This window comes from Fundulus heteroclitus, unplaced genomic scaffold (genome assembly GCF_011125445.2).
Source record: "Fundulus heteroclitus isolate FHET01 unplaced genomic scaffold, MU-UCD_Fhet_4.1 scaffold_358, whole genome shotgun sequence".
Taxonomy (NCBI): Eukaryota; Metazoa; Chordata; class Actinopteri; order Cyprinodontiformes; family Fundulidae; genus Fundulus; species Fundulus heteroclitus.
The window spans coordinates 49,023-73,432 of NW_023396768.1; the positions used below are offsets into that span (position 1 = coordinate 49,023).

Genomic DNA, 24,410 nt, shown 5'->3' on the forward strand with positions numbered 1-24,410 from the left:
TACTGGACCCAGAAAAGCTAGTTTTAGTTGACATGCAAGGAGATTCAGGGCTCTCTCTGAGGACTGCTTTGGATTAGCCCGGCTTTCATTCTGCACGGAGAGGTCACGTTACCTCACCACATCGAGAACCTGTGCCGGCAGTTCTGACTGCAACCCACCTCTCAAAACAAATCAGTGTTAAAAAGAACAAATATCAACACAGTGACAACTAAACTCATTCTCTCCAGGGCCGAGACACATGAAGATGATGAAAAGTGTTTATTTGAAAATTACATTTCTACTGCGTGACATAGACAGGTCAGACGTGTAGTAAAAGCAAAATAAAGAGATAGGATATTCTCATGGTAAGATAACATTGAACAAATAAACAAAACAAAACAAAAAACGAGGCTTTATTGAATTAAGACAAAAAAATTTAAAAATGTTTTTGCAGTATTTAATTGTTTTTTTTTATTTAAAACAGCTTGCAAACCAATTTATAGTTTGCCTATTGCAACTTTAAAGCTGTGTTTTCTTAACAGAAGTGACAGCTGGAAACCCCATAGGTGCCACACCTTCCCTCTCCTATGATTTACGAGACCGGAAAGATTTCCAAAAATCCAAACTGGTCTGTTCTGTAAGTACCCTATGAGAAAAACTGAATGTTTGTTTTTCATCCAGCTGACCGGCAGTGTTCAACAATAGGTGGGCTTAATCTGTAAATGCTTCTCTCAATCGCCTCTGGTTCCAATGCCCAAGAACATTTTTTTTTGACTTTGCTTGTGTTTTTCTTTTTTCACTAACAGGATAAAGGTTTTTATAAATTCTTTTTGCATAGAATGATCAAGTTCAGCTTTGCTCAGTCTGTCAAAGTATTTTGGATTTTAAAAAGTGATCAAAGGCAGTGCATAATCTGCAGAACCTGTCCTCTTTAATTTAGCTATTTAGTTTAACGTGGTTAGGATGCTCCAAAGCAGAAGGAAATTTTGGCCTCGTTGGCTGCCATCAGTTACCCAGTCGCAGTAAAGTTATAGCACTTCCAAACCACTTGTGTCTTGTCTGTTACTCTGTGACATTTTTTTTCTCCTTTTTTTAAAGTGATGAGTGTGTTTTTTAGTTTTGTTAGCCCGCTTGCCAACAAGTCTTTATTAGTTGACTCCATCAACTCGTCATGGCAACTCATTCTTAGTGTAGTGCTTCAAGATGTATATTTGTCTTGACTTTCTTTGCCCTGGATGCTCAGAAGGCTTCCATGTAAACGATTTAAAAGTAGTGAGAGAACATTCAGTGGTATTTAATTGCGTGTTGTCAGCCACGACAAACTTCAGTCTTTGTCTGCTCGGTCAACAAAACACATAAAGTCGAGGGCTAATCTTTACTCGATACAATAACAAAAGGAGTCTCATATGTAATTAACGGGTACACATCCTTTTCGGTTGGCATTCAGCGTTGACAGGGAGCTGCAAAACAGATGGCAAGCTAAGCGCCTTTAGCGATGACTGGTTAGCCAGTTCAGCTAATGTTATGCTAACAAACAGGTTATAAGTGGGTGTTTTCAGCCAGCCTTACTAGCTGTTCCAGTCAAGTCTGTCAACACAACACAGGAACTCAAAAACTGGTTCCTTTTTTGCTTGAACAATAAGAGTTTGAAACATAATTACAGGGTGAAGCTTAAAGTGCTCACCGTCATAATAATAACTTATCGGCATTTTGAAGTACCGAGATCTCATGCCACAAAATCTTGTTATGCCTCTTCTACAAACCTATGACTCACTGTAACATTTATAAATATTTGCCTTTTTTAACTTCTCAACGTCCTTGCAATGGAAAATGCTGGCTTACATATCTTTTCAAATATTATTCTAATTGCCCATGATAAACATGTACTGAAGCAACATAAACAGCAGCTATAAAAGCTCTAAAAACTCTTTGGAGGATCCTCAATATTCCAGCACAAGCCAGAAAGGAGCAGGCCAGATATCTGACACAATACAGCACAACAATGCTGAGAAAGGGAAAATGAAAAATGTCCTTATCACTTTTATCAATGGCACTTTTTTTCTGTGTGTGTACGTGTTACGTAAGGGGAAACGGAAGCTAGCCTCCCAGGACAGGAACGGATACTTGAGACGAGGACTGTGGGTACAAGCCCTGCACCGCCAGAGAGCGAACACAGCTCAAGACCCTTCAGGATGTATAGTTAGAATCCTCCACCCACAGTTTTAAACGCACGCCGCAAACTGGACATGACAAACGGGTGAGGAGAGCCCCCTTATGTCCCCTGAGATACTGGCCTTCTCTTTAACATTCCTCACTCTCTCCCCGCTGTCAAAGGGGCAATTCACCGCCTCGCACTGCTACAAAACCCAGGCAGCTTTTTAAAACAGGATGTTTGTCTGAGGCCTCCTTCCCCTCAAATAAACAATCCGCAAAACCTGATTTCGGGAGGCCGAGTGGAAGCACTCGAGTCACATTATTTCCACATCCCGTATCCTGCAGCATTCGGACTCCTGAGGGAGTGTGGGCGGCCAGGCACTGGGAAGGCTCGGGGCTGCGGTAGAAACCTGAGGCCATGTGCCAGGTTTCAGGGGGGGGGGGGCTATATCACTCAGGGGTCTGTAGTCCAAGGAAGGGTCTCAGAAAGGAGATTTTTAAGGCACATTTTATTATAAATCAACAAATATAGTCAGATCTTAGCAGCTTTCACAGTCAAATTGGCACGAATGGGCCAACTCCAATGTGCATTAATCAAGAGAAGAATCCCAGGGCTTGACTGAACTGCCTAATTATTCTCTGTATTTCCAGCCGTCTCTGACACAGACAGAGGGAATGGTTTACAGGAGAGTGATAGTCTCTTCCTTACACAGACAGGCAAGTGCGATTAGTATTGATCGCATAGCTTAATTTGTTTAGCTCCGGCGTGAAAATGTATGCACGTGGCTTCATATAAAGGCACAGAGGAAGATAAATAGTCTTGCAGATTTACAAACAAAAAGATTACAGATGCCTATTTACAGTCTCACTGGGCTGTGTGACACGCGTGGCAAATTTTCAGCGCCGTTTGCTCCGTACCTCGTCTGAGGTTCTTCCTATCTAACAGCTGCCTTGTTCTGCATGGAAGAATTAGTCAATACATGAGTGGACTTGACAGAGCGACGTTTCACAGAAAGGATGCTCAGTGCGTCACTGACACTTGTTCAACCAGAGTATGGATGATAAATTCTGCTCTACCTGCTTATGCGCTTGCCTTAGGTAATCTAAGCACCAACGTCAAGAAACATTCAATCTTTCTGCTTCTCTGCTATAACTTTCAGTAGATCAAAGGAAAGCGAAGAGGGAGGGTAAATTAGGACGTTCCCTGGTGACTTAACACAAAACAGTTGATGGAGTCCATTCCTTCACTCCTTTGATAGAAGCTGTGAATGCCACTAGGCTGAATGAGAGCACCGCTGCAATACTTCATCAGTCTAAGTAGACAGAGAACAGAGTAGACTGTGCAAAAGTCCTATGTCATTCCTCATTTTCTCAGGGCTTTCTGGGGGTCTTATAAAGATTATCTTTGAATTTGCCAGCTTTTCCCCTTATCTTCAGTTAAGTCATTTTTAATTCACCAACAATGTGTTTTACAGGAATGTTGTTATTCCACTTAACCAAGCAAAAAGTGATTACATCTCTAAAACTCCATCACAAACAAACAACTTATACCACTTCTGTTACAAACACTAACAATAGCACAATTTGACGGATGTAAAATGGGAGTTTAGATATAAAGGGCAACTGCCCCCTAAATCAAATTATTTTTTCTGCTAATAAACTATTAGCATTGTTGTTTTACAGTACTGTCTGCATATCCTTTTGATTATTTTGACAATTGACCATATATTTGACTAAATCCTGCTTTTGTGTCCATGTAGCGCCCACCTAGTGTTAAATATGGTCTTGCGTTGAATTTCAAATCAATATTACTATTGGTTCAAAGGTTTTTGTGACGTCATTTGGAGAAACAGACGTGTCAGTAGCTCTGTTGAATGGTGAGTTTTGCGGTCTCTCAATAATTTTTTTTAGGTTAGCGATTTATTAGCTTAGCATTCAGTTGATTTATTTAGCATTTCTACAGCTTTTACTTCTTTTATCTGTTGCCAATGGTCGCGTTTAGTCAGGAATAAGAAATGTTTGCAGAGCATTATCAAAGAATGCAGTAAAACTGCCCCCTTTCCCCCTTGAAATTCTTAGTGATCTCTAGAATATAAGATTACTAAGGAAAGCTAAGATTACTAGATACGATCTCAGCCATCAGCTATGGGCTGATTTTTTTTTTACTTTTGCCATCAGCATGGACATACAGAATGCCCGTTTGTAAATCTCATGGATTGATGAAATCTTTCATTGCCCCTGCAGTCAGACTAGTAAATTCCAGCATTTGAGGACTCACCTTTCTGTTTTAAAACATGGCTTATGATGAGGTTGTTTTATGTTTGTGTGTAGGTGATCACTTTCTACCAGTAACTGAATACAAATGCATTTCCAGGTTTGTATTAGAAATTTTATTATGTGTCATTTTCCTTCCACTTTACATTTACTTTGTACTAATCAGCCAAAAAACAAGTTTGTGCAAGTGAACGTGATTAGCGGCAGAAAAGTTGAGAGGTTGTCAACACTTTTGCAAAGCAGTCTAACAGTGCAGAAACATCTTACCAAGGCTTCCTATTTTCACTGCAACAGCTGATGAGCAGTAGTGACAAACTTAAAGAGCCCCCGATGTCAGAGACAATGCAACGGGACAAAAAGTCAGCGTGTATAAACCTCCCTTCGGACGGTTATTCAGGAAGCAATGAGACATGCTTCAAAGGGCTTCATTTTGATGCCGACAAAACGAAGCCACGGCTTTGTGCAGGCAGAGTAGAACCAGGAAAAACCACATTCCCTCACACACTGGGGTATATTATAGAGCTGAAAACCTGATCCAATAATCAGACTGTCTGATGGTGCTGACATTGTAATACAAACATCTTTGAGAACTGGAAATAGTCAAAATGTCTACAGATCCTCAAGGTAGGAATATTACAAAGACACTAATACTGTAACATACATGGGGAACCATGGGATCAATAACTATGCCAGGAAATCTGTTGGCTTTAAAGTCCCAACACAATCTGAACCAATTCAATGGCATTCCACATTTTAACAAGGCGGCCAGCTGAGAGAATTGCTGTTCAAATTCCAATAAAAATACTCTGAAAAGTGGTAAAGCGAGCTTATCTAGAACGCCAACCAGTTCCGATCTGCTTCTTTGCCATTGTGTGATACAGAAGAATGCTCACTCGGTATTTCTGTGGCCCTGGGCTGCAGACAGCAGTTGATTATTTGACTACACCCCACCCATCACTAATGCCCCCAAGACTTGCTTTTTAGCAAGTCTTGGGGGCATTAGTGATGGGTGGAGTGTGGATCCCAAACAACTGTGTGGTTACACAAAGAAACATGCTGTAGTTGGCTTTGAATCATGGAGTCATCTTTATGGGAGCAGCATGTCAATGCACAGTGCCTTCGCAAATTCTTTCATACCCCCTAAACTTAACATGTTGTCGCATTACACAAATCAATCTGTTTTCTTTGGGTTTTATGTGATAGATCAACACAAAGTATTGGATACTTCTAAAGTAGAAGGAAAAGGATGCATTTATCTCCAAATAAAAATCAAAATAAATACCTGAGTGTGAGAGAAAGTTGTGGACAAACATTTCTATCATATCTTTTTGACCTACATACAAAATCCAAAAGTATGTAGAAAAGTAAAACTGCCCATCGCTCTGAGCAGTCCATTCCCACAATGAAACATACTGGTGGCAGCATCATGCTGTTGGGGTGCTTTTCTTCAATGGGGAGAGGCATGGGCCAGTCAAAGTCCAGACCTAAAATCTATTGAGAATCCGTGGCAAGGTTTTCTTAATAAACACTATCCTTTAAAGTTGACCGAGCCTCTATTTTGCAAAGAACAATGAGACAAAAATGTCAATCGATGGATGTGGAATGCTGTTAAGGGTCACACTGGAAAAGACCTGCAGCTGGAATTGTAGGGAAATAATTTACACAGTGGACTGAATGCAAATAGGGGACACATTCTTAAGATTTGTAAAAAATAAAATAAAACAAATTTAAAAAAATTGTAAAATAAAGAAAATTCAAACCTGTAAAAATTTTTCTCCCACTTCCCAATTACGCGTTACTTTATGTTGCTTTATTATATAAACTCTTGGCAAGTTTGCAAAGAGGTAAGGATTGTTAATACTTTTGCAGGGCATAGTATGCATCAGACCTGTCAGTCTGTGCTTTACATGAACACATTTTGATTCTATGATAGAATGTGATTTGACTAATGACAATATCTGCATTTTTTGACAAAATGCTTTGGATTTATGACAAATACATATATTATTTCTATTCTAAACAAGAACATCAAAAGCAACATCAAAGTGGTCATTCCCTTTCTCTAGCCCATGAAGCTGAGTGTGTCAGTGCAGTGTGATCTAACCTGGCCTGTGCAAACAGCAGTATAGTTGGAAGAAACCAAAGCCCTGCATGTCTTGATCCTCCCTCACCAGAGCCTCTGAGGAATTGTGGTGCGCGCTCTGACAAGCCCCTCATTTGTTGACTCAGGGAGTGTCGCCGGGCCATGCTGAGGTGGTGACAGCCTGTGCGTGCTGCGGAGGAGGGGGTGTTTTGCTGACTGAATACATCTCTGCAAGGTAGCCATGTCAATGTCTGGGTGACCAGGCCCCTGAGCCGTGACAGTCCCTTTAACAGGAAACACTGGACGTAGCTGGGTCCCAAACATGGGCTCTAACTGGCTGTTCACATGATACTGTGCATGTTGGGTACGACCCTTCCATGAATGAGCGAACGAAAGGCATGCTTACTGTATTCTAGGAGAAGGGAGCGTTTCATTTTCAATCAGGTGGACAGGAGTGTTTCCACTCCTCTCTTTTGGTGTGGTCACATTCCCAGAAGGACTTCCATTTCTAACCCCCCCTCCCCGCTGCTCACTCTCAGCCAGGTTATACAGAGCTATGCATGGAAGTGAGTCTGCCCACATGTATAGGGAAAGCTATGTGTGTGTGTGTGTGTGTGTCTGTTTTAGAGCAATCTTGGATCTTATTACAGTTTGATCCCACTCAAATATTTCTGTAAGAAAAACAGAAGAAAGGAAGGCCAGCGCTGAAACCAAAGCATACGCCCCTTTGAACCCCTCCACAGCTTACAATGAAACCTTTCTCTTTAAAGCTCCAACTATTCTAAATGGCCCATAATGTGATAAAGTGCAACTTAAAAATTAAACTACTGCAACAATGCACATAACGAACCAGAATGTTAAATTACACTGCAGAAAACTTAAGAACTGTAATTGTCACCCTTTACTTTTGCTTCACTTATGTCAACAATTTCTAAGCAATAAGTAAGACCAAAACCGAGTGTTCAAAGTCTGTGATCAAACCGTTACTCAATCATTTACTTACTACAATGTTAAAGCTACGATTTATAAAGATATTATGATTTCAACTGGCACATTAATTGTAGTTGTAGTAGGGAAAGAACAAAACACACATATCCTACCTGCACTGATTATCAACAAGAGCGTCTTTCAACGCAGCTACAGGTGGATAACAGATTTTACAAGAATCACTATTTTTAACAGCTCAATACGCATGCTTGTGCACAGTCAAGAAGACAAAGATATAGCTGAAGCTGACTGTATCAAGAAAAAGTACAATTTTGAGAACCTACTTTGACTTCAATGTGCCTAACCATCAAAAACTGGGAACTGTTTCCCATTTTGCTGTGTTACAACCTAAAGCATCAATGTATAATTGTGAGGGGGGAAAAAAATGATGTATAAAAAGTGTGGAGTGTGGCCTTTACTCTGAAACTCTGAGGAGTAATGTCATGAGTGTCGTAAGTTTAAAGCAGAGTTCAGTTTTAACACAGTATTCTATTCATTAAACACCATAAAATCATAAATCATTAATCCATAAAAATAAAAAGAGTATGGCACAACTGCAAACCTACAAAGCCGTGTAGGTTTCTCCAAACTAATTGTGGGAATGCTTTGCCTCAGCAGGGCCAGAAACTAATGTTAAAGTTGATGGAAAGATGGATGGGGCTAAAAAAAACTTCTACTCAGCGGGGAAACCGGTTAGAGGCTCAAAAAGACTCAAGACGAGGTTTGAGGTTTACCTTTCAGCAGGTAACCAACCATAAACGTAGCGCTAGGATTACAATAGAATGGTTTAGATCCAAGCATATTCATGTGTTAGAATACTCCAGTAAAAGTCCAGACCAGAAACTGATTGAGGAGACGATGGCAAAACTTGAAAACTGGTGTTCAAAAATGTTCTCTTCATCCAATTTGATAAGGATTGATCTGTTTAGCAAAGAGGACTGGGCGAAGATTTCCATCTCTAGATGTTTAAAGCTTATTGAAACGTACCCCAAAAGACTTCCAGCTGTTCTTGCAATTAAATTTCATTCTAGAACCGAATTGGGGAGCAGGATACATTTACAGCAACACTTGAATTTATAGAAAATTTTGAAAACCACAGGTCTTTTTCATCCTTTTGCTCATTATCACAAAAAAAGCCCAAGAAAGTATTGCACATTTAAGTTTGTGGTTTTATGTGCAAGGCACTGTAAATGTCTTCTGTCCAATATTTAAAGTTCTCAATTGAGGTCCTGTTTTGAAAAATTACTTGTTACTCATGACTACTTCTAGTACAGATTGGCCGCTCTTTGTTGTTAACCTCTATGTATTCACTAATCACTGCCATTGGGTAAAAAACATTTTTGGGCAGTCCCTATTTGGAGGTCAATGAAAGTGTTAAAAACAAACCCACCTGAAAACTCCCCCGGTGTGATGTTTGTTGAGCTGGCTGCCTCGCTTTCAGTGTACGACAATGTGGAGTCTGAGAGATCTGCAGGGTATAAAGCAGAAATGAGCTCCCTGCGGACTGAAATAACGGCTCTTCAGCACTCAGTAAAAATGATTTCAACCTGTGCAAATTTCATCCCAATGCAGTAGGGCTTTTTGTGGTCAAATAAAAAAAAACACACCACATTAGGGTTCATCACATAGTCAACAACCTTGTATAATCATTGGCAGCCATTTAGTGTTGATATTCTTTCAAATCATGACCGTAACCTGAACCAAACAGATGTTTGTAACTCTTAAAAGCAAACAATATGCAAACCGAACAATATGCCGAAATGCAACCAATCTTATTAAAATATTTTAACCAGAAAGACATCCATCCAGCTATTGTCTATACCCACATATCTACAGCAGGCACTGGACAGGTCGCCAGTCCATCACAGGGCATACAGGACAAAAAAACAATGCACACACACTCATACACATGGGGAAATTGGAGAGACCAATCGACCTAACAGTCATGTTTTTGGACTGTGGGAGGAAGCCAGAGTACCCAGAGAGAACCCAAGCATGCACACGGAAAATATGAAAACTTCATGCAGAACGATCCAAGGCCAGGGTTCAAACCCAGGAAACTTTTTGCGGCAAGTCAACAGTGCTACCAACTATTCCACTGTGCAGTCTGCTTTTGTTCCAAAGAAAGCAAATGAAAGGAAATCAACTAAAGTTACTAAGAAGTCAGAATACATATAATCCAACATATCTGAGTGACTTCTAGAGTGTTTCTCAGATCTTTGTAAAGTTGCAGAGGGTAACTTCCGTAAAAATGTATTGTTTACATATGTGTTAAAAATGTCACTATGTCCTGTCAGTATAATACGAGATAGGAAATTTATGGAAATGAAAATCAGGCTCCTCTGGCTCCTCCTAGTGGTCATACTGCCATTTGCAGAAATACGCCGCTCCCGGTCGGAAACAACCAATCAGATTCCTCCCATGCACAGCGTGCACCGTCTTCAAAACTTAGGACTGACGGTGGGGAATAAATGTTACAGGAAAACTGCCAATTTTTCAAGTAGCACCTGCTTAGAGAACGACGCCAGGTAAACACAATACCACTGATAAAAAGAAAGCTAAAAAAAAGAATTAGGCTGAGCCCAAAATAAAACAAGGACAAACATCGGAGCAGCATGGCAGGCTCCACTGATGGGGAGGAGCTGTGAAGGGAGGGCTGTGGCAGAGAGGGAGGAACCTGTAAGGAGTGCTTGTGCAAATTTTCAGACTAAGTCCACAGTTTTCTCAGAACTCCCTACTGCAGCTTTAAAGATAAAAAAAGTTTAACAAAGATAAGTTATGTATGACATATCAAATAAAATAATTTTTTAACAAACAAATAAATACAATGGAGTCTTATAGGCACCTGACAAATGTTGTCTTATTTCTACCATACAACGCTTCCTGCTCCCTTACATTCCATTTTGCTTGACCAACATGGACAGAATCTTGTCTTTGATTTATTTGGAAATAATCTTGGAATTATCTAGATGGAAGGTACACAATGTCTTCATCACAACTTTTTACATGACGGCTGTGTATGTTTATCTTTCCCAGCGGCAGCAAAAAAAAAGCACCATCACAGTGTTCCCAAGTTAGGCTGTTTACGTTCTTTGGCGTTTGTTCTCTGCATGGTTTTTGGTATTATTCCGTCTTACAATAGACATGCTGTTGGATCATTGGTCTAAACAGTTCCAGTTTAGTCTCAACTGCCCATAACAATGTTGATACTGTATTGGTATTTCTTTCTTTCAAATCTACATTTAAATAGCATCTTATTATATATTATCTAATAGAGCCGTATTATGTTTGTAGCAATTACAATACGTTAAAACGAACGGGGCCATGCAGACCACTTGCTATTCCCCATGACTGTCGGACCTAGACAAAGTAAAATCGCCCACTACTCACAACTCCAGTGAGGTTGGTCTACAAATAAAAAGGAAACTACGTAGTGGTTTTGCATCTTCACTTTAAAATCTAGCTGTGACTGAGCCACTAACAATGCTTCCTATTTTTGCTACATTAAAGGGTTATTTCACAGTGTAATGCCACCTCTAAGTAAAAATCTGAACTCTGGTCAATCTTGAATGCGATAATTATATATTTGGTAGGGATTAATAATTCTGACATTTATTAAATACTCAATTTGTGATAACAAAAATCTAGTATTTTCTGCTTTGTTAGCAGTAGAAACACATTATAACTAAACAAACAATCGAAAATTCCTTAAATTGACTATTTAAACTTTTTTTTTTACCATTGTGCAAATCATGAGCTTTCACTCTGTTAATAAAAATTGGGTTTTGATTTCCCTAAAATAACAGTAAAAACTAATTTTGTCTTGTCTTTGTGAATCCAATAATGTATATTGCATCATATCCTAAGCCAAATGTATCGTTATACCATCTCATAGCAATTTTTTAAATATTTTCAAAAAGGATAGCTCTTCCATATTTAGTATTTATGTCCATCCCTATCAATGTAATACATTTTTTTGAGCAAAGAGGAACTTTGAATTTACATTTTTTTAATAAATAAATAAAATAAGTTTTTTTTTAAAAAAACTATGCTAGTCATAAATGACAGGAACAAATATTACGATTAACATCAAGACAAGACTGAATAACTCACGTCTCAAAGAAAACACTGAAAACTTCAATAGCTAAAGAATAAAAAATCATTCAAGTATTTAATTCTTACCCAGTGGCTTGTGTTCTTCATTAGGGGAAAGCCTTGAATATGGGGGTGGAGGTGACTCTGCAACACAAAACAGTGACGTCAATAACCTCATAAGAAATATCGACTTAAGATACGCTTGTTCCTCTGAAAAACTCATATCTGTACGCAACTTTAATAAACTATTTCAGGTCAGAAATAAAGCTTGTCTCGGAATAAACAAACCCTGCAGTATGACATTATTTGAGGAAGAGGAAAGCGGAAATAGGAATAGAAAAAAATTTGTATTTAAAAAGCAGTAGTTACTGAATAATACTAAATTAGAAGTTTTCAAAAGAGCAAAGAAAAATAAATTAAGCCGCAACAATAGCTTCTAAACATAAGACAGTGTATCTAATTCAGGGCACCAGGCTACATCTGCACAGTATAAAAACAAATATTTTATTTCACAAGCTAGTTAAAATGCTAATAAACTCAACAGAAAACCTTTGTTGCTGTTGTTTAATCATGTACCATTTAATTGACACAGACCATTGTCTGGCCATAACTTGAAGTTAGCAGTTTATTAAACAAATTTTATTTCCTTTATTAAGCAAATCTCTGCTTTTTAATCCGCCCAAAGAGCCTGCTCGTATCTAATAAAAGGCGAAGAAACGAAGAGAGCAGCTTGCACAAAAGTCAGAGCACAAAGGAAAGAAAACTTGGTGAGCATGCTGTGACCTCGCCTACAGGGAAAATGGGAAGGAGGAAAGCATAATAGCAGTGGGTCCTTTAAGAGTGGCGGCAGTAATTGCCAGGATCTGAACTCAGTCACTCAGATACACAGCTAGTCAGTCTGGCGCCAACAGTATGCAAACTGTATATTATAACCACTCCTTCACCTAAATAGCATGAGGGGACCTCCTCAGGACAAAAAGGGCTTTTAAAGTGCAACTTGAAACTGATCTCATTCCAAAAGTATAATGCCTGCCAACTTAAAAGGGAAAAAACTTTCGGTCCACTTTGAGTTGAATAAGCTCTCTGCCTGACATTACGTTCTGTTTAAAACCAACAGCTTACATAAAAGCCTTACGTTTTAGGAGTTTGTTCGGACATAATGTAAATGCGGATTGAACTGCAGTTCTAACTATTTTAGGGAAAGGTTTCCGTGTCTCACAAATAATTAAACAATAATCTAATCAGAAAGTATTCCCCTGACTTAATGGCATTTGGTACCACAATTTCTAGCTACCCTCTTCTTACAAACAATGTCAAAAGCAGTGATTTAAGCCTGAACTCAAAGCGGCTCTTCTTGAATAGCGTGAAAGAAATACCAGTTCTATTGGGCCACGCATGAGCGCATGTGAGCTATGTCTACTACGAGCTTTAGTCCCAATATGGGGTATGCGCCTCGCTCACTCTGCTTCCAATTCATCTTGGCTGTTATATTGGAAAGGAAGCTCACACGGCATGGCTTCACTTCTACAAAACCAGATAGATCAAATGCCCCTCGAAATTACTTTCCATTTATAGTTCATCAAAAGACATTTTTGTTATGCGTATCTTAATTTCAACAAACAATACATGGGAGGACGAGAGCACAGAAGCTGCGTCAGTCTCAACTTTGCTCCAATGCAATTTTTTATATTGTTGGCCCTGTGACTTTGAAAGTGCTTGTCATAGCCAGCTGGCTCTAATAAATGTAGATGTTATGGAAAATCCCCCCCCCCCTCCCTCCCTCCAACCCCTACCCCCATGTGCCAGTGAGGAGACAGAAATACTGATGCTCGCATCTCTACGCACGATACCAGGCCTCGTCACCGGGTCACCGGGGTTGAGTGGCCCAGCGTTTAAGGTTTTCCAAATCACACACCCGCCCCTGCCAAAATTTAATCTGTTTAATATAGGTCAGAGGGGCTCTGCCACGGAGAGCTGACAACACACACACACACACACACACACAAGCACACCAACTGAAAGTGACCTGTGGGGCAGCAGGTTCAGATCTGCAAGTGGGGCTAAACAGCAGAACACATGCAATAATACGCTTTCAGAAATATAGCCCAAAACAGTTACACTGAAGCCTCAGTGTAATTCACGCTTACTAACAGGCCTCAGCTGGTTGCCAGTATCAAGAAAAAGCAACGTTAAAAAAATTGAGATTTTAAGTTCCTAATGTTTCTGATGAGACTCCAGAGAAGGTGCTTCAACCAACTGTGTGAATCATAAAGTAATGCAATGCTGCTCCTCCTACTCCTGTGGCTGTGCACTGTCAGTCAGCAGCCTGAAAGGTGGCTCTGCCACGTTTATCACGCTTACAGAACAGGTTGGGATGTTTGGAAATGTCTCAGTTTGCAGAAAGACATGGGCAGTCATCTTGTGGAAACTAAAGGAGTAGCCACCCTTATTTAGGTAATCCTGTTTAAAAGGACAGTTGGCCTGCTACGACTGGCATGTCTGTTACTCAGCTGATTACAGGCTCTAAGAGAGCAGATAGCCAGACCAAATATCCATTTAATGTCAGCTTTTTATACTTGTATTACTCCACAAAGAGAAGGTGTAATATTCTGTGCGATAATCACTTGAACACTCCTATGAAATATAATAAGTGTTTATACTATTTTTTGTGTGAGTTAGTCTTTGCGTCAAAATCAAAATAACGATGCATACAGTACATCTTATAAATGACATTATTATGAATCTGATTTTCCGGATTTGTGGTTTTGTCTGAGGTTTTCCCTGAATATTCCAACTCCGATTTTTACCTCAGGACTATTATACACAGAAAAAGACAAAAGTGCTTCTTTCTGAAATCTGATAGAGGGAGAAGTTTTAAATCTAACAGAAAATAAAGTAATTACAAGATTATGTCTGTGCATTAAAGCACACATCCCTTACATCCTTACCTTAAAATTTTACCAAGCTCAAAAAGCGCATTTGAGTACATGCTGTTTATGTGTTTATAGAATGAAAATGGTAGAAGCTCTTAGTTTTGATGGTTTTAATGAAATGGAGAAAACATTTTCTGACTTGTCAGTAGTTGGCTTCATTAACACTGTTTAGAGCATATTAAGGGAAAACTAGAAAATCCCCATTCTATGGATGATTTTAGTTTTTTGTCTATATTTCTGTCCTAGTTTCTGTTTTTGTACCAGCTAACCAAAATTCTAGCTTATAAACGAATTATAAGTAATGAAGGCTTCCTTGATGCTAATGTTCCAGTTTTGTCAGCCAGACAGAAGTCCTCATCAACCCGACTCTGTCAACAGACCAGAGGAATTTAAGAACTTTTCCGCAGTAAAATAGAGTGTATATTATAACATAGGTTGAGGGTGTCAAGCATAATATCCAGGGCTCAATATAATATGGTGGACAGAGAACGTAATGCTGAGACAGCAACTGGATGGGGCGGGGCAGACTACAATTTGATGGTAACCAATGTAACAATTTAGCAGATCTTGTGCCACGGGATCTCTTCACACCCCTGCTGATTCTTGATCAGCAAATATGTTGTTTTGAAGGGCGCTGGTCATTTCATACTCAATCTGGTACAAAGTAGTTTTGTGTGGAACGTTTTGTGCTAACCATGCATCACTTCAGACCCTCCAGGGGGACGTTTCATACCCACTTTGACAGTGATGCCACCCAAGGTTTTGGGTCCCATGACAAAAAAAAAAAAAAAAAAAAATCAAAATCATCCTAAAAGCTCATCTATGCTTCCAAGTTTTTTATGGCTCCAGTAAATAATAGCTCGTTCCAGTAGGACATTTCAGCTGGAATGCCCCCTGAAATTGGAATTGCGAGTCGGAAAGCCGGAGCAACAGGACCATACCCAACTTCCGCATTCAAGATGGTGGCTACTCATATCCACTTTGACTGTCTTTAGCGGCTCGTTATCATTTACGTAACATTTAGTCAGTTTTCTGGGCCATCGCAACAGCAAACAGGCTTAAATCGGAGGCAAACGGACTTTCGCTCGGTTTTTCTGAAAAACTTTTGACACCTATAAGTTAGTCAGTTGTACAAACTAATTTTCAGTGTTCTCAAAATGGGGCATTCACCGCTGTTTATATCCATATGTGTGTGATTAAAAAGTATTTTATAAATAAACTGGATTGGACAGGAGAAGACAAAATAATCGATGTAAGTAAGAAGCTATAGGACCTGGACATATGGTCAGTATGAAACACCTTCCAGTACGTGGCACGATTTAATCGGAAAAAAAGTCTGGTAAAACATGACATTATCTGCAAATGTATAAAACAGGGAGGTGGGAACTGTCTCTGCCATACTTTATAGAAATTAACTGGGCATAAAGGAAGGATCAGAGCCAAAATAAATGGGAATAATATACAATAAAGTGTTGCAATACTGTTTTAGATATTAATACAGCCTACTCATTTAACTCAATTAAATGTGACATTTTACCATTTTATGACTATCTGGTCACCATAACCCATTAAAATACTTAACTTCAGCGCAAGGAGACAAAAAAAAACCTCATTTGCGCCTTAGGTATGAAACAGGATAGTGTCACGAACTGACAAAGGCACTAACTGACCCAGAGCTTATTTTTAGTGTGTACTGTGTGAGAATAGTTTTTGGGGCTCCACTTGTTTCGCTTGTGCCTCGGGTCGGCTCTGGGTGTTTAGTGAGCGGTGGTAAAAAAAAGAATCAGTGGCAATGTAAGAGCAGCGGGTGAAGATGAGAGGTGTCCTTACCTGGCCCACAGAGCCGGCTGTAGTGATAGGGGTTGCAGCATACTGTTGGACTGTCCTGCGCTCCGAAGCTCTTGCACTCACAGAGCGGTTTGAGCTGGGCCGTGTGCTGCAGGTCAGCCCACCGGTACACTTTGCAAACCAGCAGCTGCGGGGACGCCACATGGCCGCCCAGGATGAGCTCTGTCCTGGAAATCATAACGCAGTCGCTTGGCATCCCTCCCCTGGACTCCACCGCCTCCAGCAAGGTATCCAGCGCCTTCTCCCGTAGCCGTTTCAGCAGGGAGTACGTGGCCGCCTTCAGCTCCTGCTCCAGCACGGAGCACGGCATCGCCTCCTGCGCCTCGGGAGAGCTGCCGCCGTCCCCGGGTCCGAGGCTCCTCAGCATGAAGTGGCACGACCCCGGATCCCTGGCGCCCTGAGCCGCCTCGGCGTGGTCCCGCTCTTTAAACAAGCAGCACGTCACCGTCCTGCACTCGCTGTCCTGCGCTGAGCGGGGGCTCCCTTGGTCCGGGACGCACACCGCGCCCGCATCTTGCTCCGGCGCGACCCCCGAGCCGCCGAAGCCTCCGCCTTCTCCGCCGCCGCTCTCCACGGCGCGCACGCTCCCCGCGTCTCCGAAGAAAGACCCGCCGAGGGTCATCGGTCTGAACTCCGTTTTGGGAATTTTCTCTGGGTTGTTGCCAAAAAGATCGTCCCTGCCGCCCTCGCTAGTTCTGCCATTCCCATCCTCCCCTTCTTTATCTGGGATCAAACGGCTTCTCCAGAGTCGCCGCACAAGACCTGAGCGTTTCGTCCTGAACATACGACAACTTGAATATCGAGAAGGGGAGGCTTTATTCTTGAACGGATATACTACTCCTGTCTCTGCAAAACATCAATGACACTGAAATGCCGTGCAGTCGCATGCACAGCCAACCGGAGAGCATCGGTGGCAGAACCGCAACATTAGACTGACGGCTGTTTGGTTGCATCTAGAGCAAGAAAACCATGCAACAAATGCACCGCAGCGTTACGTCTAAAATGCATATGCGCTTAGCTGGTTTTTCACGGTAAATAGCCAATTAAGCGCGACGGGTCGCTGCGGAATGGACAGTTTCTGTGTTTGATATGAACGAATGAAACATCATAGCGCGATCAGTAACATAATCCAAGCATGTACCCTTCAGACCAGAGACGGCGTAAAGTCACAGCCCCAAAACACTTTTTAAAAGGCTCGGATCGACTTTCTACACCGGCACGCAGAGTGTTGAGGTTAGCCCACTTCGGCGCGACTACAATCCCAGGGAAATGCACCACAAGTCCACAGTCCTCGCCGTCTTCTGGGGCTGTTCTGCTTCGTTAAATCCCAGCAAAGCAAAAATAAGGACAGTCTGAGAGAAAACATCCATGCGGGTTCAAACTATGAGGCGAAGAGGCTCGATCTGCGGCTGAACAGCTCTGCTGCCTCTCTGCTCAGATCTAAACCAAACTGCAGCCCGGATCCTTTTCTTTCTCCGTTTCTCGCTCTTTTTCTTTTCTCCCCCCCGTTAACCCCCCCTCGCCGTCTTCCTCACTCAAGCACACACAAATGCGCGCACACACACACATACACACACACACATCCACACGGGGCCCCCGAGGAGAGCGGTGGAGCCATTGGCTGACTACCATCATGTGCTAGTCTAGACACTTTGGCGGCTATGAGCCGCACTGATTGTTGCGCAAACAAGGTTTCAAGTTTCTTAACTCTTAAAGGCGAAACACTCACCTCTCCCCTTTTTTTAAGTTAAAGTTACTGAAACTTATTTCCATTTCTGCTGCTTTTGGTTTTTTTTATCTGTCATGAAATGAGGAAAAAGAGAAAGTTGACGCACTTTGATAGGCTATATATCACTCAATACATTTTCTTTCCCCCTTTATTTTCTGGTGACTAACAGTCAGTAAATAAACAATTTGTTTATTTAGTTCGTTTATTTTCGTATTGAATTGTTAAATACCCCTGATAAATCTCTCTGATTATAATTTAAATAAAGATTATCTCATATTTTAACAGTCAATGCATTCAGCATTTAGACCCATTTGGACAATATACAACAAACTGTATCTGTGGCATTGTTATTCACTACATTACCAAAAGCATTCACTCATCTGCCTTCACACATAATATAAACTCCTGTGACATGCCATTCTAAATGTGATGTTAGCCCATCTGCAGATAAAAACCCATCTTGGAGGGCTTTCCCCCAGGTTTAGGAGTCTGTTTATGAGAATTTTTGACCAGTCTTCCAGAAGGGTATTTATAAGGTTAGACACTGATGTTGGACGACAAGGTCTGGTTAGCAGTTTCTGCTCTTATTCCGAACTCTATGCAGTTAATTTTTCCAAACCACGTGTACTCATCCATGTCTTTACACACCTTGCTTTGTTCATTGACACGCAGTCATGTTGGACCAGGAATGGGCCACCCCAAACAATAAGATAATTGAATCATATTTCAAGGTATCCTGACGCATTAACAGTTTATTTCGCTGCATATTGATGACCAAGCCGAACTTCTCAAAAAGCAACCCCACACAAAACTCTCTATGCAAAACATTGAACTTCACAAAATGCAGTCACGCAAGTCTGGGTTTCCTGGCAGCTGCCAAACCCAGACTAGTCCGTTGGATTGCCAGACAGACAGGCAGGCAGTTTTCGTCACTCCAGAGACAACATCTCTGCTGCTGGAGAGTTCAGAAAGATTCAAAGATTCTTTATCGCCGCCGCGTGATACCGTGGTGAAATTTCTTTTTGGCCACTCCGGCTAACAGTACACAAAGTAAAGACAAACAAACAAACCGGCAATGAACAAGGGTGACAATGCTTTATTTTCATTATAGCGTTCAAAAGATTAAAAAAATAAATAAAAAGATGAAGATTGAAAAGTTTATATGAACTAGTTGTCCTTCATGAGTCATAGATAACAAATAATGAGGTAATAAGGTGCATTTGTGCAATGACGATTTGAGGCTTAGATGTGGTTTAGATGTGGTAATGTGCTTTAGACCACATCTAACCATTTGTCTTGCGCTCAGTGATGGCCGTGGAAACCTGTTTTGCGAAGCTCTCTGTCCACTATTCCTAATCGAATCTGAAGGCCATGTAAGGTTTTGAGTTCTGTACCCATTGTCTGTACAGAATATTGCACACCCCTGCAGCTCAGCATCCGCTGTGCCCGCTCTGTGATGCTACATGACAGAGTTGATGTTCCAATTCTCTTTTACCTTATTATGATGTTTCTAACGTTTGAAAGTGAAATATTAAATAGCAAGAAAACGTGATGACCGGACTTATTGCGGAGATACTCTAGCAAGTTCGTGAGAGCGACCAGCTCTTTCACAAAGGCTTGTAAAAGCAGACTGCATGCCTAGGTTCTGGATATTATATAAAATGCTGTGGAAGTGGTGGCAACACCTAAATGCCATCACATGGAGAGGGGACCTAATATAGTGTGTATGTTTTATGCAATAACAGCATAATGTCACCTTAGCGCACAACTCAGTGGTTGAAATAGCAACCCAAATATCAACATTAAAATAAAATCTCAAAATCAGACCTGAACGGCTGACACCACTCAGGTCCGTACATGTTTTAGTAATTTGAGGTTCTCATCTGAAACCAGTAATGAAAAACCAATAACAAAAAATATCCAGTACTTAGGTTTTGCTTTCAACTTAAAGAAATCTTGAACAGCAGATACTAACCGTTTTTCTATGTCTTAAGCTTTTTTTCTCAGTAAAATAGTAAAACGATTACTATTTTAAATTAATTCAAATCATCTCATAACAGTCTGATTGAAAACTGAAATGATGATTCAGACCTTTCCCTCGTTTCAAAGACAGCCGTTCTCCCACTGACTGGATGCAGAGCAGGTGAATCCTTGCTCACTGACATCTCCATACGGCTGCGTCTCCACCTTATCTCAGATTTCTATCCTGATCAGCGAAGACGATAAATAACATGGACCTGCCGCTCTGTTGAGGTTTGATGCAGCTACTGGCTGTGAACAGCTTTTAGAAAGGCTTTTTTAGGTTCTTACAAGATTAGCAATATGTTACACTTCATACTCCTCTTGATATAGATTGGCCAGATATTTTTCTTATATCTGCATGTGTAGAATAGTTTACTACTTTAAGTAGCCATGTGCAGTCTGAATTCAGCTGACAGATCGCACAAAATAGGCAAACACTCATCCATCTCTCTATTCATTCAACCATTTCCGCTTTCATGAAAACCGGCCAAGGTACTGACATCTTCCTTAGGTAAAATCAGGCATTCCTGTCCCAATCAATACTTTCCAGCTCATCCTGGGAGTTCCCAAAGAGTTCCCTAGCCAGAGGGAATATAGGTTCTGGGTCAACCCTGTGGTGTCCTTTCACTGGAATGTGCTCAGAAATCTAAATGTGCCCGAAGAGAACCCCTCAGCCAAGTACATTCAATGTGAAGGAGTAGAAGCTCCACTCTGAATCTCATTTCTGTATCTTCTAGCAAGGATCTTGCCCATTTGGTCGTTTTTAGTATTTGACAACAAGAGGGTTGAATATGGATGGATACGAGTCACCCTGTCTCAGTGTATGGACATGGTTCTAATCAGGAAAAAGGTTGACTGCTGTGGGCCAGTCCCGCTGCACGCAGAGTTTAACTATCTTAGTCTGGTCATACCTTCTAGTCTAAGTGCAGATCCTATGTGCGTGTTTTTGTGTGCTACCTAGTGTTATTCTCTCTCCTGCCAGCCAAGCTGTCAGGAGAGACAAACTCCATGACAAGGATTGCCAGTTCTTCCTCCAAGTTCCCGTGCTGAGCTAGTGCCTATGTGTTAGCATATTCTTGCTGTCTAGGAGTAGCTTACCTTGTGATCTCCTTTCCCCAAAACCCTCAGGTCCCATCGTGATAGTACTGGAGCTCCTTGGTACCTCAGCTAGTCTTGCCTGCCCAGATCCTATCTTTTCCTTCTTGCAACTCCTCAGCACGCCTCCTTGGACAAAGTTAATGTGAGCTTGCCATCCTCCCCCATAACTCTCACCGTCCTGTCTGCCCTCTACCCGCTTTGCCTCCCCTCCAAGAAGACTCAACGTGCAAGGGACAGAGGGCACCAGTCCATTTTTACCTGTCAACCACAGACCCCATCGGTTATCCATTACCCCAGGATGAAAACTGCCAAGAACAAATCAAGATTTGGACACTAAATGTCCATTCTTCCTTCACCCATTCCAGTTGTGCCGGAAAACATCTTGAAGAAGTCTCATGAGAAAACCAAACATGACAGGTATGAATTGATCAGAAAAACAACTATTATATGGATTCAAGTACTTGGTCTATATATATATATATATATATATATATATATATATATATATATATAAGACATCAACTATCTGCTATTCTTTTATATTTATATTATTGATAGATAAATGTAGAAAAATACCAAATTTCTAAATCGAAAAACCTTAATTTTGAAAAAAAAAAAAAAAAAAAATCTATTCAATGAATTAAACTCATATGAGGCCTGGTGTTTTTAAATTGTTTAAAGGACAACTTACACCCAAATTGACTTTTTTCTTAACTAATAAACTGTATACATGGATGACTTTATGTTACACATGTCTTGGTCATTATTTTTGACAAATCACTGCATATTTGTTGAAATCCTGCTTTTGTGTCGATTTCTTTATAACGTCACCTAGACCTAAAAAACTGATGTTATTAGTTATTAGTCCATATCAAGTTGGAATAGTGAGCTTTTCATTTGATTTTCAGGTTAGCAATTTATTAGCTTAGCATTCAGTTAGTTCATTTAGCTATTATTTATCTTGTTCTAGTAGCCCAGAGAAGCCTTCACCTCCCTGCATGTTCCCCGGTCTGCCAGGCACCGCCTCCATTTTTCAAATATTAGGTAGTAAGGCTCTGGTACAAGGGTGAGTTACCCTTAACTGTGGTTGCTGTCAAAATATCCCCATGTAATTAATACATGATTATCTAGCCTTCTAAAACATGCTGGCATAGAAACCATAGATCAGTTTCAACCAAAGATTTATTAACATGATCATTAACATGAAGGTGGAATCAGATTTAACCAGAAGCTGTAGGTAGAACCAGACTTGAAGCCGCCGACGCGTTCCCAGTGTGAGCAGAGCGTATCACGGAATATCCGACAGAAACCTTTCTTCAGGCGGTGCACACAAGCACTAGCAAGCAGACTAGCGAGGGCAGAGCGAGGAACTGGTCCCAGGGATGACACAGACAAAACAAAGAGAAGTGGCTGGAGAAAACAACACATGAAACAAGATGAGACGTTCTGGCAGCGAGTGGTAGGATGAAGCAGATATATACAGGCAGAGTGACAGGTGAGCAGACTAAAGACTAATTGATTGCAGCAGCAGGTGGAGCTGATTAAGTTGCTGAGTGGCGGCTGGGAGGAGACTCAACAGAGTGGATAGTGACTGGTGACTGAGAGGAGTGGAGCACGGACTGGAATAATCAGAGCAGAAAAGCCCAAAAACAACAAAAACCTAAATCATGACAAATTCCGTTACATTCCATACAGGCACTGCGTTTCTGAAATGTTCAGGAGATGTTTTAGTCCAGTGGTCCTCACTTCAACACTTTCCAGCACACCTCAATCAAATGGCTGAATTACCTCCTCAGCATGCAATCGAGTTCTCCCGAGTCCCGCCAATGACCTGATTATTTGACTCGGGTGGGTTAAATTGTAAATTGTAAATGGACTGAACTTATATAGCGCTTTTCCAGTCATACTGACCACCCAAAGCGGGTTCAAGCAGAGTAACAAATAAAAGTTGCAGTTTTTAAAGGATACAAAAGTCTCTTAAACATTCTGGTGTTCCATCAAGCTGTGGGGAAAGGTCCTGCAGTAATTGAGACAAATACTGAATTCATCAAATAGTTTATAGCAGTGGCTGAGTGGGCGTGTACATGCTGGTAAGAACTGAACCTCTTTTTGCTGACCTGCATTCATTTTATGTACTGATTTTAACCCATCTAGCGTATTGATGGAATGTAAAAGTCGACAAGAATCCACATCCAGCTTTTTCCACATACTATTAATTAAATAAAGATTCCAACGCACTGCCTTCCCCATCATGTCCTTCCTCACCGGTGCTCTGAACAGAGGCTCCCTCCCACTTGTATTCACATCCTGCAGGTGCACGTCTCCTGCAGAACAACTTTAGAATGTATGTTAACTAAAGAAAAAAACTCAAACCTGAAATGATTGCATATTCTCCACAACATCTACTTCGTCTATGGCAAAACAGCTTGAGTGTTGTTTCGTAGATCAGTGCTGTTAATTAGTACAAGACTAATTGTGAAATATTTGATCATACATTTTTTAAATGGACTCGACGGCCCCAACCCTTCAAACCTATATAATACGAAATCAGCTTTTATAGGAACATCTCTGCAGCTTTCAGCGTTGCATCGGGGAAATGGCTGCAGCAGCAGAGTGTGCCAGTATCTGAACCGGAATCGGGTTTCCCTGGCAGGCGCAGGACTTTTGGGGCAGAGGGAGGGTTACTGAGGGTGAACACGACTGGCCTCATGCCTGCACTGTTATAGGCACCTGTTGCAAATACACACCCCTTTGTAACGCAGTCACATGTCAGACAGGGAAAGGAAACTCTCATTACAGGGAATTACTTTGTTTAAATCATGCAATTTCCAATTACCTTGATGGGAAATTGCTGCCGACTTAAAAGTCAGCAAGGCCATCTGTTCTGCTGCTGGAACTGATTCAGGTGAAACAAATGTCAGAAAGTATCAGGGACATGTGGATGTATTAAATGCTTTGAATTTGGTACTACATAAGTTACATGGGCATGTTCTTGTAGCCAAGTCAAAGAGCCGTTGCGTTTATACTGTTATCATACACCGTTTATTGAAGTAGCACAAACCTCACAATGAAAGCTTTTAGAAAGCCTCACCTTTTTAATTTCAGCACTTTTATTCAGGCGTGAAAAACGTTCCCACACGAAGAATTATGAATTTTTAACAAAATAGTCAAAGCGACATTGAATAAAAACGATCCGCGTCTCTAGGAA

At 40.9% G+C, this 24,410-nt stretch overlaps 1 protein-coding gene across 1 annotated transcript in view; it reads right to left on the reverse strand.

Annotated features, from left to right (window-relative positions):
- Window positions 1-17,852, reverse strand: part of smad6b (SMAD family member 6b) — a 30,792-nt gene extending 12,940 nt beyond the window's left edge. Inside the window, exons 1-3 of the mRNA XM_012864932.3 lie at window positions 16,336-17,852; window positions 11,660-11,716; window positions 8,868-8,945 (exon numbers count right to left, since the gene is read on the reverse strand). Of these exons, the coding sequence (XP_012720386.2) occupies window positions 8,868-8,945; window positions 11,660-11,716; window positions 16,336-17,137 (937 nt within the window). The 5' untranslated portion in view covers window positions 17,138-17,852. The remainder of the gene's footprint in view (window positions 1-8,867; window positions 8,946-11,659; window positions 11,717-16,335) is intronic.
- Between the last annotated feature and the right edge of the window lie 6,558 nt (window positions 17,853-24,410).